This window comes from Balaenoptera physalus (assembly GCF_965194825.1).
Source record: "Balaenoptera physalus genome assembly, chromosome: 18".
Taxonomy (NCBI): domain Eukaryota; kingdom Metazoa; phylum Chordata; class Mammalia; order Artiodactyla; family Balaenopteridae; genus Balaenoptera; species Balaenoptera physalus.
Genome location: NC_138899.1, coordinates 62,311,495 through 62,326,518, shown reverse-complemented (window position 1 = coordinate 62,326,518; position 15,024 = coordinate 62,311,495). Strand labels below are relative to the sequence as shown.

Below are 15,024 nucleotides of genomic sequence, written 5' to 3'. Positions count from 1 at the left end.
ACCAGGGAAGTCCCTTGCTACATATGTTGACAGCAGAGACCTCAGGTAGAGCAGCAGCCTTTTGGGAGGAATGGGAGGTAATTATCTCAGCTCTAGTCACTCCTGATGGTGGTGTTTTGCCATACCTGAAACACTAAGGGTAGCTGCAGTTTTGGAGGATAAATCATCTGGAGTTGGTGAGAAAATATTACCAAAAAATTGGTCCAAATCTGGCCAAGTTTTCATCAACCCAAAACTAAAAAGTGTGCTTTCATGATTGGAAATGAACGTTATCGGCTCCTGATGCTCCACTGGAATGTTACAGGAATTAGCCTGCCTTCCTCCCTCCGTTCCCGCAGCGTGCGGCACGTGGGATCTTAGTTCCTGGACCAGGGATTGAACCCGCGCCCCCTGCAGTGGAAGTGCAGAGTCCTAACCACTGGACCGCCAGGGAGGTCCCCAGGAATTAGTCTTTAAATTACGTGATCAAAGAGGTTGGTTAGGAAAAGGTTTTAATTTAGAAGACTTAGGATTATACTTTTCTTACTTTGTCATTTGGAATGTTTGCTTAAATGAGAGACTTTTCTTTTTTGCATATAGAGAATAGTGTATTATTGTGAAGATCTAGAGAAGAAATAAAAATACATGTATTTAAAATTTTAATATATTATGTCTTAATAATAATTGATAAGATGACCTTCATATTCCAAAATTGAAAATGTGGCTTGAGTTTTTCAAAGTGAACCAAGGAAAATCAATATTTCAGAGAAGGTATCAAAGCTTATTTTCATATGTGACTTAATTAAAAGCAGTCTTATTTTTTAGGGGACCCACGGAGACCATACCCAACTGATTTGGAGATGAGAAGTGGATTATTGGGCCAGATGAACAACCCTTCCACTAATGGAGTGAACGGTCATCTACCAGGGGACGCACTTGCAGCAGGCAGATTGCCAGGTAACGTTAACCAGAATAATGCTTTCAAACAAAGGTTTTTTTCAGAAATGATGAGGAAGACAGAGATCTGAACAAGTTTGAGGGTCTGGACCCAACTCATTTTAGTTGCTAGGTTCTCTACCAGTTTATCCTCCTCTCTTCTTCCTCTAGTTTAAAGACTGTTCTAGATGGAGGCTATGAAATTAGAATAAACTGATTTTATGTGCCATTTTCCCCAGGAATTAGGCCTCTCATTAACTAAGCTCCAAACATAGCTTTTTAAAATGAAATATACTTTATAAACAGAATAAGATGTATGTATGTTCAGTTTAAAGAATACCAAGTGAGCACACTTGTGAAAAAACCCCAGATTAACAAAGTGACTAACAAAGCTTTTTATGGGTGTTTTAATAACTAAATAGAATATCATTTTTCGTGAGACTCACTCAGCTCATTCTGAACTTCAGCCTTCCTCAGGTTTTGCATATAGGTTTGTACTGTTCTTATATTTATTTTATGTTCCCCATCTTTTACCTTTTGTAGGTGACTTGTTTTGATTTGGTAGAACATTTTAAAAGTTTTTTAAAAGGCATAAAAAAGGGAAAAATTAGTCTTTTTTGAGCAATCACTTTTAATATTTTACATATTTCATGTTTTTTCCTGTATTTTTTACATCGCTAAAAACATACTGTAGATAATGCTTTTTTATGCTTAACATTTCATTGTAAGGCTGTCCCTGTGTTATTAAAAATGCTTTTATAAACATCGCTGTTGTTAACTAAAGTACAAACTGGGAAGTCGCTGTGCATTAGTTTCCCTTGGTAACTCCTCATTTTTCTCATTGTGATTGTACTGTATCATAATATGCCAGTCAGGTCCAGGCAGGAGGCAGAAACCACACCAGCAATATGAAGGAAAATTTAAAGAACTACTGAGTAGTAACCAGATACTAACTACTGGATGGTAAAGAGAACTATATTTTTTAAATGCAGTAATAATAGATGCAGGGAGCAGCTACTACGTGTAGGATGAGGCAGATACCCAAGGAAGGGACCGACTGAGAAGAGGCTCCCCCCCTTCCCAAGGCTGATATTCAGTCCTGAGTGGAAAAGGTGTAGCTCTGGCCTGTTGGATGGCAGAGAAGTTAGATGAGGTGTCACAGGCCAGAGCTGGCAAGTAGGAAGTTATCCACTAGGGTCCCTGGGAGACTAGCTGGGAATTCATCCAACTGGGATGCCACCGATGTCCTAAACACCCACGAGGCACCACAGGAGGGAAAGGCAGGATCCCGGAAGGGAAGCCTGTTCCTCCTGTGGAGTCCTTGCAGTGCCCTCTACTGACAGAGCTTAACATTGTGGCCACTGGCAAAGGAGAAGTGTTTTCAGGGTCCAGGGAGAAGAGTGGAATTGAAGCTTAAGAGGCAGTTTAAACTGGAATACATAATATAGTGTACATTAGCTATTTATAATATATATGGAGAGAATATATAGAAAGTACTGTATATGATGTATTATATATGTGCATAAAATATGTATAGATATGAGACATTCGATTTGAAATTGTGAACATCTTGAATAGTGACTATAGGAAAGTATGATTTAAAAAAAATAAACCATAGAGTCTAGTTACTAAAACATCACATTTCTCCATGATAAATTTGATTATTAATTTGGCCAAATGTATATTTTGATTTCTAGCCTTTAAGAAATTTTACTTCAGATTATTTGCATGAAGGAAAGTATAACTAAGAAGTAAATTATTAGTAGAAATGTTCTCGTGTGTGCTTCTTTCTTTTCTCCAGATGTCCTTGCTCCACAGTATCCATGGCAGTCAAATGATATGGCAGTGAATATGTTACCACCAAATCACAGTAGCGACTTTGTGTTGGAGCCTCCAGGACACAACAAAGAAAATGAAGATGATGTAGAGGTTATGTCAACAGACTCCTCAAGCAGTAGCAGTGACTCTGATTAAAAAAGCGTAAGACAAAACATACGGAATTGAATACTATCAAATTCTGTTCCTTCAATAACTGCAAACCTGTAAAAATAGCCAGGTGATAATTGGCTATAGTGGAATTGTGCTGCCTATTAAAAATCACAGTGGACTTTCTTTTTAAAGCCAAAAATCATGGCTTCAGTTCTAAACCACTACGTGAATATTTAGAGAAGATCAAAATTTACTGTTGGAAAAAAAGATTATTCAGTTCAGTGCCGTCTTGTTCTATTCCAGTTGTGTTGGACTTGTGCATAGTAGTTCTGGAAATAAGATTTTAGGGAAATGACCCATGTACATATCACTAATAGGCCTCCTGGAACTATTAAGAAAAGCATAAACAAAGGCAGGAGATCACTGAATGTGCATCATTAACTCAGAATAACAGAAACCCTCATTTGAAAGTAAAGGCTGTTAGCTTCTGTCACAGGAACAGGAGAAATCGTCTCAGTTTGTACTATTTGTAATTATTGTATATTTTGTAAACTCACTTTTGTTTGTACTTTCTATGCTTTTTTTTTTTAAATTATACTTTCAGCATAGGTAGGATATTTCTGTAAATCCAGTTGCATTTTGTACATACTTTAGAATTTGGAGGATCTGAACTAGTTAATACCAACTTTGGTAGGTTTCTTAAAGGCACACACTGCCATTCTTAGAAGAAATAAAATGAAGTAGTTTTTTAAACGAATTGAAAACTTACCATAATGTCATAACAAGCATAACAAATTGTATGAAAGGTTTTAGAATGGAAAACACTCTCTGGCCTTCACCTTCCCTCTTATGGCAGTTCCCAGAAGGAATCACTTTTAACTTCTGGTGGTTAACCTCCATGTTTAAATAATGTGCTTATACAGCTATATTTTGACTTATCAGTTTTAGACAGTATTGCACCCTTTACTCTTTTTTCCTGATCTTTTGTGGAAAATTTAGCAAATATGGTTCAGCATAAAGGAGACACAATGAAATTAGCATTCTGCCCAGAGATCATATCAATTAACATTTTGGTGTAGACTTTTATCTTAAAAAAAAATACACATTATATACATTTTGTTTGAAAAAAATGAGAATATTGAAAAAAGAAAAAGCATACCCCATATGAAGGATGTCAGACTTGTGCAAAGCACAATGGCCATGTTGGTTACATTTTAACTGTCTTGAAAGTGGTATTTCTCAAAATCTGGCCACAAACCAAGCGTATCCAAATTACTGTGATGGCCATTAGAAGGCAGATTCAAGAACCTGCTTCTTACCTGCTGAATGGGAATCTGTGAGGCCTTCACATCCAAATCTAAGTACTGGGACCCTAAAGCCTTTAAGATCCCTGTCAGTCACTGCCATTCACAGTTCAGAAATCTTAGCACCTCTTCCCTCGAGGGGTTTTTACTTATAAACCAACACAGACTAAGAACATAAAAAAAATAAACCCAAATGGAAAAATAGGACTCAAGAATAGATAGATTCCTGGGCTTCCCTGGTGGCGCAGTGGTTAGGAATCCGCCTGCTAATGCAGGGGACACGGGTTTGAGCCCTGGTTCAGGAAGATCCCACATGCTGCAGAGCAGCTAGGCTCGTGCGCCACAACTACTGAGCCTGTGCTGTAGAGCCTGCACACCTAGAGCTGGTGCTCCAAGACAAGAGAGGCCACCACAATGAGAGGCCCGCGCACGGCAATGAAGAGTAGCCCCTGCTCACCGCAACTAAAAAGAAAGCCTGCGCACAGCAACGAAGACCCAACACAGCCAAAAATAATTAAAAAAAAAAAAAATTTCCAATAAAAAAAAAATAGAATATATAGAGTCCTTATGAGTGTTGATGGATCAGTGGATTAGAAAACAAGTGGAAATTTCACATGTACCTCAAAGAAATCAAGCTGCTGTATACATGCTCACTTGGCGTTTATCCGTACAGCTCTACAACCCCTCATCCAAAACCCTCGGGTCTAAATGTATCTCAGAACTTGGATTTTTAAAAATATTCTAGAAAGTTAACAGGACTTATATGTTATATAATACCTCCAGCAAGATCTGAAGAGGCATCTTATAAATTAAGCACATTAAACTTTCATTTTAAGGCACATTTCACATACACGTCATTTAGCGATTTCCCCCAAAACACAGGAACTTGTCCTCATTATTCCTCACTGTTTGTTTGTTAGTAAACGGACATTTGGATTTCAGCTTCCCCCACCTGGTTTTGGACTTTGTGCAGGTCTTTAACCTCCAAGGCAACTCTGTTTCTATTTCAGACTCTAGCTCCTCTCTCCCTACACCTATAGAAACAGCTCTCCTTTACGTCCCTACAAAACCTGGAACACAGAATTTGCATTCCCTCCTCTGAGTATGCTCAGCACTACTTGTCTTGTTGCAGCCCAGGACAAGGACTAGTTAAGAACTACTAGAAGGTCAATTTTTCATTCAGCCAGCACACACTGGGCATTTAGTACTCCCAGTCACCACTGGCTGCTGTGTGTATAATACACACAGTCTCCAGCCTGAAGTTTACTTTTCCTGGGGAGGCAGGCAATCAACAGAACACAGCGTGGCTTGTGCTGCAGTTCACAGGCACTGAACCAAGCCCAAGACTGCAGATAATCAGCGGTGGTGCTCAGCCACGGTAAGTACCCCGAGAGTCGCACCTGATCCCTGAAATGTGGACACGTTTCCTCTTCATTCATACAAACAGTGCTTATGCAAACTATGCACTATAAATGAGCACCTATTTTCAGCCATTTTTAAGGAGAAGGCTGATTTGGGAGCATTTTATCTGCAGAATCTATTACTTCACAAATGTTTTGGGAGTGAATTCAACCCATTAGAAATTAAACCAAGTTATACAAGAAGGCAAAAGTAGATGACTTCAGAAGAACACAAGTGTCACATATCACTTAAGCCTACAGCCTCACTAATTCAAAAGCCACCACTGAAGTTAAACTGCAGTAGAAATAGTGTAAGGCGTGGTATGTGAAAGTCAGCCTGGTTGAGTCCAGAAAGCTTCACAGAGGAAGGGACCCTTGAAGTGCAGTATGAAAAATTGGTAAGAAGGTTTTGTTGAGGCAGACTGAGGGTGGGAGTGACATTCAGTTCACAAGGAGCTGCAGACACACTGGCGAAGTACACTTGAGGAGGCACAAAGAAATACACTTGGAATGTAGTAGAGTGAAAAAGTGATGTGGATATGGTGGGAAAGTTACTTTAGAGAAATTATGAAAGACCTTGCATGTCAAGTTAAGGATTTTTCATACAAGCGATGGGGAACTTCTCAAGGAGTTTGGGAAGACAAGAGACACGACCAAATTTATGATTCTGAGAAGTCATTCTAGGAGTACTGTCAAAGATAAGTCAGAGGGTTAAGACGGTAAATTTTATGTTGTGTATTTTACCTCAATCCATCAGTCAGTCTGAGGATACAGCTGCAGGAACAGGAGAGAAGATGATGAAGGACCTGGACCAGGGGAGAGGCAACCGGGACAATGTGATGAGGATGGATCCAAGAGACATGAAAGAAACAGAATGGACAAGACAGAGACTGCTTTATGTGGGGAAAAGGAAACTAATCTGAGCAACTAAGCAGATGGTAGAGGCATTCCCTTCGAGGAATACAAGAGGAAATTCAGTTTGTAATGTATCAAGTGAGAAGGACAGAGAAAATCTCACCTAGAGATGACTGGTGTGTGATTGGTGTGTGATCTGGAGTTTAGGAAAAAGGTTTGAGCTGAAGATAATGTTGTTTGGGGAGCCATCAAACAATAGGTGGAAAGTGAATCTGTAAAGAAAAACAGAAGAATAGAGGACAGAATACCAAGTCAAACAGTCTGGTGATAACCTTGGCTTGCTTGCTACTTCATTCTGATTGCCCATAAATTGTTCTGGTAAATAAAATGAGGAGTGATATAACTTAGTGCATATAAAGCTATTAAGCGACATTATGCAGAAAGCCAAATACTTAAACATTTTGAACATAAAAATGGGAAATCTAGAATGGGAATTTGGCATTAAGGAAGTGTGATAGATTCAATTTACAGTGTAAATATTATTAAGCATCTACCACAATATTTGGCACATAGTAGATGCAAATTAAATGTTTATGGAGGGCCTTAACGTGTTCAATTTCTTGAGGTACATAAAATGGAAAGCTTGGTACACACCTCTCAGTCAATGCATACTGTTATTTTTAATTTGCATTTTTCACAAGCACTACTCAAGTGCAACACTGATTTCTAAGTACAACATAAATAATTTAAAAATAAGAGAGGCAGCATCAATATATGATTGAGTTTACGTTGGAAGACTTTGTTTCCTTCCTTACAGATGACTCCCTGAGCTCTCCTTCTCCACGATCCCTAAATGATCCTTGATGCCCCAAAGAAGAGAATATTTCATCTGAAGGAACATTTGCCTTATGTGGAAAGCTGGCAGTCCAGATAACAAAGAACTGCCTCTTCCAAGTTCGGATCTCAGGGAGGCCGAATTCACATCATGCTCTGCTGGGCAGACCTCTGCTCGGATGTCGTGAAGGTCAGTGTAGGAGCACTTGCCTATCTTGGGATAAAGGACACCTCGGGGCTTGATTTAGCAAATACATGAAGAGCTATTTCAGGCTTGCCAGTATCCTGGCAGAGTGAGGTATAGACATTTCATGAGAATACTGCTAGTAGTCAGTATTAGTTTTTTCTATTAAAGGCAATTCTCAAAACATTTAAGAATTAACTGCTTACTTAAAGAGCTTTAAATCCTGCTCTGGTCATTCACTCTTTTAGAGAAATATTTACAGAGTCATTATTGGATGCCACTGAGCACGTTGGGTGCCGAGTAAGTGCAATCCCCCTCTAACATGAAACTTAGCTTTTTACTTTTTACTATAAATAAGGGCCCAGGTTGGTTTTTTTCTTTTCATTGAAATAGACCTTCATGTCTAATTTGGTGAATTTAAAACAAACAAATGGAAAACCTCACAAGCTCCTAATGAGTTTGTCTACTACAAATTTAAAAGTAGCAGATACAGAAAAAACTCCTCAGGTTTGTGATAAGTTTCTGAAACTATAAAACACCTGCTTGGATAAGTACTGGCATAAAGACATATCTCAGTGAATTCCCAATCAACTATACTTGGGATAAAGCCATGGAGGAGTTTCATCTACAAGGCTGCCTGGGTTCTTATCAAGCCTCCCATGTCTATCATTTAGGGAGGAGCCAGGGACAAACAGATTAAGTCAGTTGAGGAAGGGAGTAAAACTAATGAGCAAGCAACAGAAGGATATGGAGTAATCAAATAGGAGTAGGAAAAACTGTGAAATTCATTAGTTCAAGGAATATACACTAATTCCACTTGAGCTCCTCTCACACTCTTAAAAAAAAGTCTGTTAAAATAAAATAGAAAATGAGATTTGTAAATGGTAAACTATACAATGTGCACATATAACTTTGAAAAAGTAAGCAATTAAGAAAACAACTTGGGCTTCCCCAGTGGCACAGTGGTTGAGAATCTGCCTGCCAATGCAGGGGACACGGGTTCGAGCCCTGGTCTGGGAGGATCCCACATGCCGCGGAGCAACTAGGCCCGTGAGCCACAACTACTGAGCCTGCGCGACTGGAGCCTGTGCTCCGCAATAAGAGAGGCCGCGATAGTGAGAGGCCCGCGCACCGCGATGAAGAGTGGCCCCCGCTTGCCGCAACTAGAGAAAGTCCTTGCACAGAAACGAAGACCCAACACAGCCAAAAATAAATAAATAATTAATTAATTAATTAAAAAAAAAAAAAAAAAGAAAACAACTTTAGGGACTTCCCTGGTGGTCCAGTGGTTAAGAATCCGCCTTCCAATGCAGGGGACGCGGGTTCGATCCCTGGTTGGGGAAGTAAGATCCCACATGCTGCAGGGCAACTAAGCCCGCGCGCCGCAACAGAAGATCTCGCATGCCACAGTGAAGATCCCGTGTGCTGCTACTAAGACCTGACGCAGCCAAATAAATACTAAAAAAAAAAGTAAACAACTTTAAAAATGATCTTCATTCACTGAAGAAAGATTCTTTTGTAACATGATTAAAACAGTATTTGAGTCTGTTGAAAGGGCAAAATTCAAATGTAACCAGCTTTAGGAGAAGCAAGGGATTTTACAGAAATGGGCTCATAAAGAAAAGGATGTGAGTTCATGGTCTAATCCAGCAGTTCTCAAACTTTTTGGTTTTGGATCCCATTACACTCTTAAAAATTACTAAGGACCTAAAGACTCAACACAAGAACTATTAGAACTGATAAATGAATTCAGCAAGGTAGCAGGATACAAGATTAATATACATAAATCTGTTGCATTTCTTTACACTAACAATGAAATATCAGAAAAAGTGAAAAAACAATCCCTTTTAAAATCGTGTAAAAAATACCACCTAGGAATAACCCTGACTAAGGAGGTGAGAGACTTATACGCTGAGAACTATAAAACGTTGATAAATGAAACTGAAGATGATTCCAAAAAAAAAATGGAAAGATACCCCATGCTCTTGGATTGGAAGAATATTATTAAAGTGGCCATACTACCCAAAGCAATCTACAGATTTAATGCAATCTGTATCAAATTACTCAAGCATTTTTCATAGAACCAGAACAAATAATCCTAAAATTTATATGGAACCACAAAAGACCCAGAATTGCCAAAGCAATCCTGAGGAAAAAGAACAAGCTGGAGGCATAACCTTCCCAGACTTCAGACAATACTAGAGTATCAAAACAGTGTGGTACTGGCACAGAAACAGACATATGGATCAATGGAGCAGAACAGAGAGTGCAGAAATGAACCCACACACCTATGGTCAGTTAATCTTCCACAAAGGAGGCAAGAATATACAACGGAGAAAAGAGTCTCCCTTCAGCAAGTGGTGTTGGAAAAGTTGGAAAGCAGCATGTAAATCAATGAAGTTAGAACACTCCCTCTCACCATACACAAAAATAAACTCAAAATGGCTTAAAGACTTAAATAAGACACGACACCATAAAACTCCTAGAAGAGAACATAGGCAAAACTCTCTGACATAAACTGTACCAATGTTTTCTTAGATCGGCTTCCCAAGGCAAAAGAAATAAAAGCAAAAATAAGCAAATGGGACCTAATCAAACTTAAAAGCTTTTGCACAGCAAAGGAAACCATAAACAAAAGGACAACCTACAGAATGGGAGAAAATATTTGCAAATGATGCGACCAACAAGGGCTTGATTTCCAAAAATACAAACAGCTCATATAGCTCAATATCAAAAAAACAACCCAATCAAAAAATGGGCAGAAGACCTAAACAGACATTTCTCCAAAGAAAACATACAGATGGCCAAGAGGCACATGAAAAGATGCTCAACATCACTAATCATTAGAGAAATGCAAATCAAAACTACAATGAGGTATCACCTCACACCAGTCAGAATGGCCATCATCAAAAAGTCTACAAATAATAAATGCTGAGGAGGGTGTGGAGAAAAGGGAACCCTCCTACACTGTTGGTGGGAATGTACATTGGTGCAGCCACTATGGAGAACAATATGGAGGTTCCTTAAAAAACTAAAAATAGAGCTACCATATGATCCAGCTATCCCACTTCTGGGCAGATATCCAGAAAAGATGAAAATGAATTTAAAAAGGTACACACACCCCAGTGTTCACTGTTGCACTATTTACAATAGCCAAGACATGAAAGCAACCTAAGTGTCCATCGAAAGATGAATGGATAAAGAAGATGTGGCACATATATACAATGGAATATTACTCAACCATAAAAAGGAATGAAATAATGCCATTTGCAGCAACATGGATGGACCTAGAGATTATCATAGCAAGTGAAGTAAGTCAGACAAAGACAAATATCACATGATATCACTAATATGTAGAATCTAAAAAAATGATACAAATGAACTTAATTACAAAACAGAAACAGAGACTCACAGACATAGAAAAAAAACTTATGATTACCAAAGGGGAAAGGGAAGGGAGAGATAAATTAGGAGTTTGGGATTAACAAATACACACTATTAGACATAAAATAAACAACAAGGACCTACTGTATAGCACAGGGAACTATATTCAGTATTTTGTAATAACCTATAACAGAAAATAATCTGAAAAGGAATATGTGTGTGTGTGTGTATTAATACATATCTGAATCACTTTGCTGTATACCTGAAACACAACATTGTAAACAACTATACTTCATTTAAAAAAAAAATTACTAAGGACCTCAAAGAGTTCTTGTTTTTGTAGGATTTTATCTAGTGATAGGACCATATTAGGAATTAAAACCAAGAAATTTTAAGACTTCTTTTATTAATTTATTTACAAATAACAAAAACCCATAACTCAAAACCGTTATATGTTAACATAATTTTTATAAAAAATATAGCTATTTTTCTTTAAAAAAAAAAAAGCAAAAGAACCAGTGAGAAGAGTGGCACTGTTTTACATTTTTGTCGATTTCTTTCACATCTAGCTTAATAGAAGAGAGCTAGACTCTCATATCTGCTTTGCATTCAGTCAGCTACAGTATCACACAACATGCAAACTCCTCTGTACACTCAGGAAAGAATGCGAATGAAAAAAGCAAATGAAGTCTTCGTATGACAAAAACAGCTTTAACCCTGAGGACCCTTGAAAGGGTCTTGAGGACTTCCCCGGGCCACACTTTGAGATCCACTGCCCTAGTCTAATCGCATTTTACACATAAGGAAGCTGAATCTCAGAGAGATCAACTGAGATCCAAAATGACAGGGCCTGTTAATGATGGGATACAGATCCTGGATGGTGTTTTCTCACTTCCCTTGCTTTAGGTTCTCAATCGGAAACCTGGGAAATACACCCTAAAGACCTGTCCTGTTTGCTGTAGTTGCAGGGACTGTCGCAATATATTACCAAAAATTTTTTTGATTTAAATAAAACAAAAGAGGAAAATCAACAAATGTGATAAATTCTGCAACAGGCATACCGTGTTAGCACCTGAATTAGGTTCTCTATTATAACTGAAACACTAAGACAAATTCTGCACTCTCCTCCACGCACACTGGTAATGACAAACAGCACAGTCAAACCACAGAGTAATACGGAAAGCAGAATTACCACAACATCACCATTTATCACATTTTCTGAGTCTGAAATACAATTCATGACACAATCCCTGAAAAATTTTCACGAGTACGGGCTGAAAGGGTATTGGGTATATTAAGAGACTCCAAATAAATTACTGGCAATCATGTGGGACTTTTCAGCTAAAATGGAGTTGTTCTGAAATGTAGATATTTTTCATTCTTTAACAGGACCTTATTTTGCCTTTTATGTATGGGTTGGCCAAAAAGTTCCTTTGGTTTTTTGGGTAAAAATAAAAGACACATTTTTCATTTTCACCAAGAACTTCATTCAACAACATATTCACCCTTTTGTTCCACTACCTTCTGCCATTTTTCAGGCAACTTCATAATTCCATCTTCCCAAAACTTTTTATCTTTTTGAGCAAAGAACTGTTCCAGGTGCCTTTTACAGTCTTCCAGGGAATTGAAATTTCTTCCATTAAGAGAATTTTGTAAAGACCGAAATAAATGGAAATCCGAAGGTGCAATGTCTGGTGAATACGGTGGAGGAATCAGAACTTCCCAGCCAAGCTGTGACAGTTTTTGCCTGGTCATCAAAGAAACATGCGGTCTTGTGGTATCCTGATGGAAGATTATATGTTTTCTGTTGACTAATTCTGGACGCTTTTCGTCGAGTGCTGCTTTCAGTTGATCTAACTGGGAGCAGTACTTGTTGGAATTAATCATTTGGTTTTCCGGAAGGAGCTCATAATAGAGGACTCCCTTCCAATCCCACCATATACACAACATCACTTTCTTTGGATGAAGACTGGCCTTTGGTGTGCTTGGTGGTGGTTCATTTCGCTTGCCCCACGATCTCTTCCGTTCTACATTATTGTACAGTATCCATTTTTCATTGCCCATCACAATTTGTTTTAAAAATGGAACGTTTTCATTACGTTTCAGTAGAGAATCGCATGCGGAAATACGGTCAAGAAGGTTTTTTTCGCTTAACTTATGTGGAACCCAAACGTCAAAGCGATTCATATAACCAAGCTGGTGCAAATGATTTTCAACGCTTGATTTGGATATTTTGAGTATATCAGCTATCTCCCGAGTGGTATAACGTCGATTGCTCTCAATTAATGTCTCGATTTGATCGCTATCAACTTCAACTGGTCTACCTGACCGTGGAGCATCGTCCAGCGAGAAATCTCCAGCACGAAACTTCGCAAACCACTTTTGACACGTTCGCTCAGTCACAGCACCTTCTCCATACACTGCGCAAATCTTTTTTTGCGTTTCAGTTGCATTTTTACCTTTCTTGAAATAATCAAGCATAATATGCCGAAAATGTTGCTTTTTTTCTTCCATCTTAAGTATTAAAATGGCAACACAAAAATTCACCAATTTTGATAAGTTTTTTAAATACACGTTGATATGACAGCTGTCACAATACAATCCAACAAAATTGTTTCTAATGAAGTTAAACACAACTAAGCACTACTACAGCCATCTTACGGGAAAACTGGACGAACTTTTTTTTTTTGGCTAACCCATTAAAAAAAAAAAAAAAATCAGGGAGTCTCCTTGTTCACCTCTAGGTGATTTCCTTTGTATCCTACCAGATGATCCAAATCTTCTTTAAATGGATCGTAGCCTTGTTCCTTTAAACAACGTAGTGCCCAGAAAAGCTGGTCCAGGGGAGGAAATTCTTCCCAAGGAACCCACTCCCAACCTAGAAAAGAAAGGTATCAAAGCAATTTCTTTAGATGAAAGGAAACAAAGGACATTTATTTTGGCAAGTTAACCTATACTAAGAAAAATTAATTAAATTTAAAAATGATTTGCTACTAATAAAATGAAGTGCAATAGTGATGCTATGCATTAGCTTGGCTATACAAACATAATTTGCATTTAGAATGAAGATCTTAAGAAGAGAATGATGATCATTTAAAACATGCTGTTATTTGAATATGAAGCCAAGTTTACAAAGGCCATATTGTAGTAAAACCCAGATTTAATACCATTCAATTTTCATTTAAATATCTGGTTAAACAAGACTCACAGAATTTTATGTATTGCATTGATACTACAGGTTAAACTACATTAAAATAAGCCAGTTTCCTCACCTACAAAATAAGGTAGATTACAAAATTTCTAAGCATCCTCCATTTCTTAAAAAAGTAATAGAAGCTGTACAGAGAATAAAAAGTATTCTCTGTGCTGTGGTATATTTTAGATAGAAAGACAAGAAGGGAAGGAGTTGTCTTCTTAAAAATCCACTCAAATGTGAAAGATTTAACAGTGTCTATTCATTGTAAAGTACATGAAATCCTAGAAAAATATTCTAGGGGATGGTGTTTTCTCTGATGATTTAAATGTAAATAACATGAAAGCACAGATGCCCGTGACAGGTGAATGTTTAAATATTATGATATTAATAATACCGAAATATATGATTATTAGAACTCCATGTTCTAAATTAGTTTATGATTACATGCATATATCTATGTGTAAGTACTGTTTCTTCCCTTCAGTATTTCTCTGCCTATAAAATACAGGTATGTAATTTCACTCCGGCAAGGCAGGGGACAAAGAATCCATGAAATTGGAACAAGCTGCGGAAGGGCTGATCAGCACCTGTGACCACACAGTAAGAGAGAGAGAGAGAGAGAGGGAGAGGGGGAGGGGGAGGGGAAGGGGGAGGGGGACACTCACAATGTGTTGCAAGATGCTCAATTAACTGAGTCTCAAGAGAGCTGAAGTAAAGTTTATCCTAGGGGCCCCCTAGAAAATGAAGCATCTAGATTATCCTTCTAAGTATAAACAGATGGCTGGAGGAAACTGAAGCAGGCAGTCCAGATCCAGGACCTGATGAACGTGGGGCAGAGACTGCATGCTTATATTATAAATAAAACGAAGACCCCCGAGTGCCTGCACCTTGGCCAGGTTATCAGCTCCCCCAGTGAACCTGGTACAATCCTGCCTCCCACTTCTTAAGGCATGAATAATTTTTGTTGTACCCTAGACCAGCTGAAGGCCTTTGGATACTTTCTGTGTGTTTCTTTGTGTGACA

The 15,024-nt window shown here is 38.3% G+C and overlaps 2 protein-coding genes across 5 annotated transcripts in view; one reads left to right on the top strand and one right to left on the bottom strand.

Moving 5' to 3' along the window:
* Positions 1–3,461, top strand: part of MED4 (mediator complex subunit 4) — a 19,619-nt gene extending 16,158 nt beyond the window's left edge. For all 4 annotated transcript variants that reach the window (XM_082434511.1, XM_082434509.1, XM_082434508.1 and 1 more), the window contains 2 exons: positions 805–936; positions 2,717–3,461. In XM_082434511.1, coding sequence (XP_082290637.1) covers positions 805–936; positions 2,717–2,889 — 305 coding nt within the window. In that variant the 3' untranslated portion in view covers positions 2,890–3,461. The remainder of the gene's footprint in view (positions 1–804; positions 937–2,716) is intronic.
* NUDT15 (nudix hydrolase 15) overlaps positions 3,414–15,024 on the bottom strand; it is a gene marked incomplete at its 5' end in the record, with an annotated part of 18,763 nt that continues 7,152 nt past the window's right edge. Inside the window, one exon of the mRNA XM_082434533.1 lies at positions 3,414–13,683. Within this exon, the coding sequence (XP_082290659.1) occupies positions 13,523–13,683 (161 nt within the window). The 3' untranslated portion in view covers positions 3,414–13,522. The remainder of the gene's footprint in view (positions 13,684–15,024) is intronic.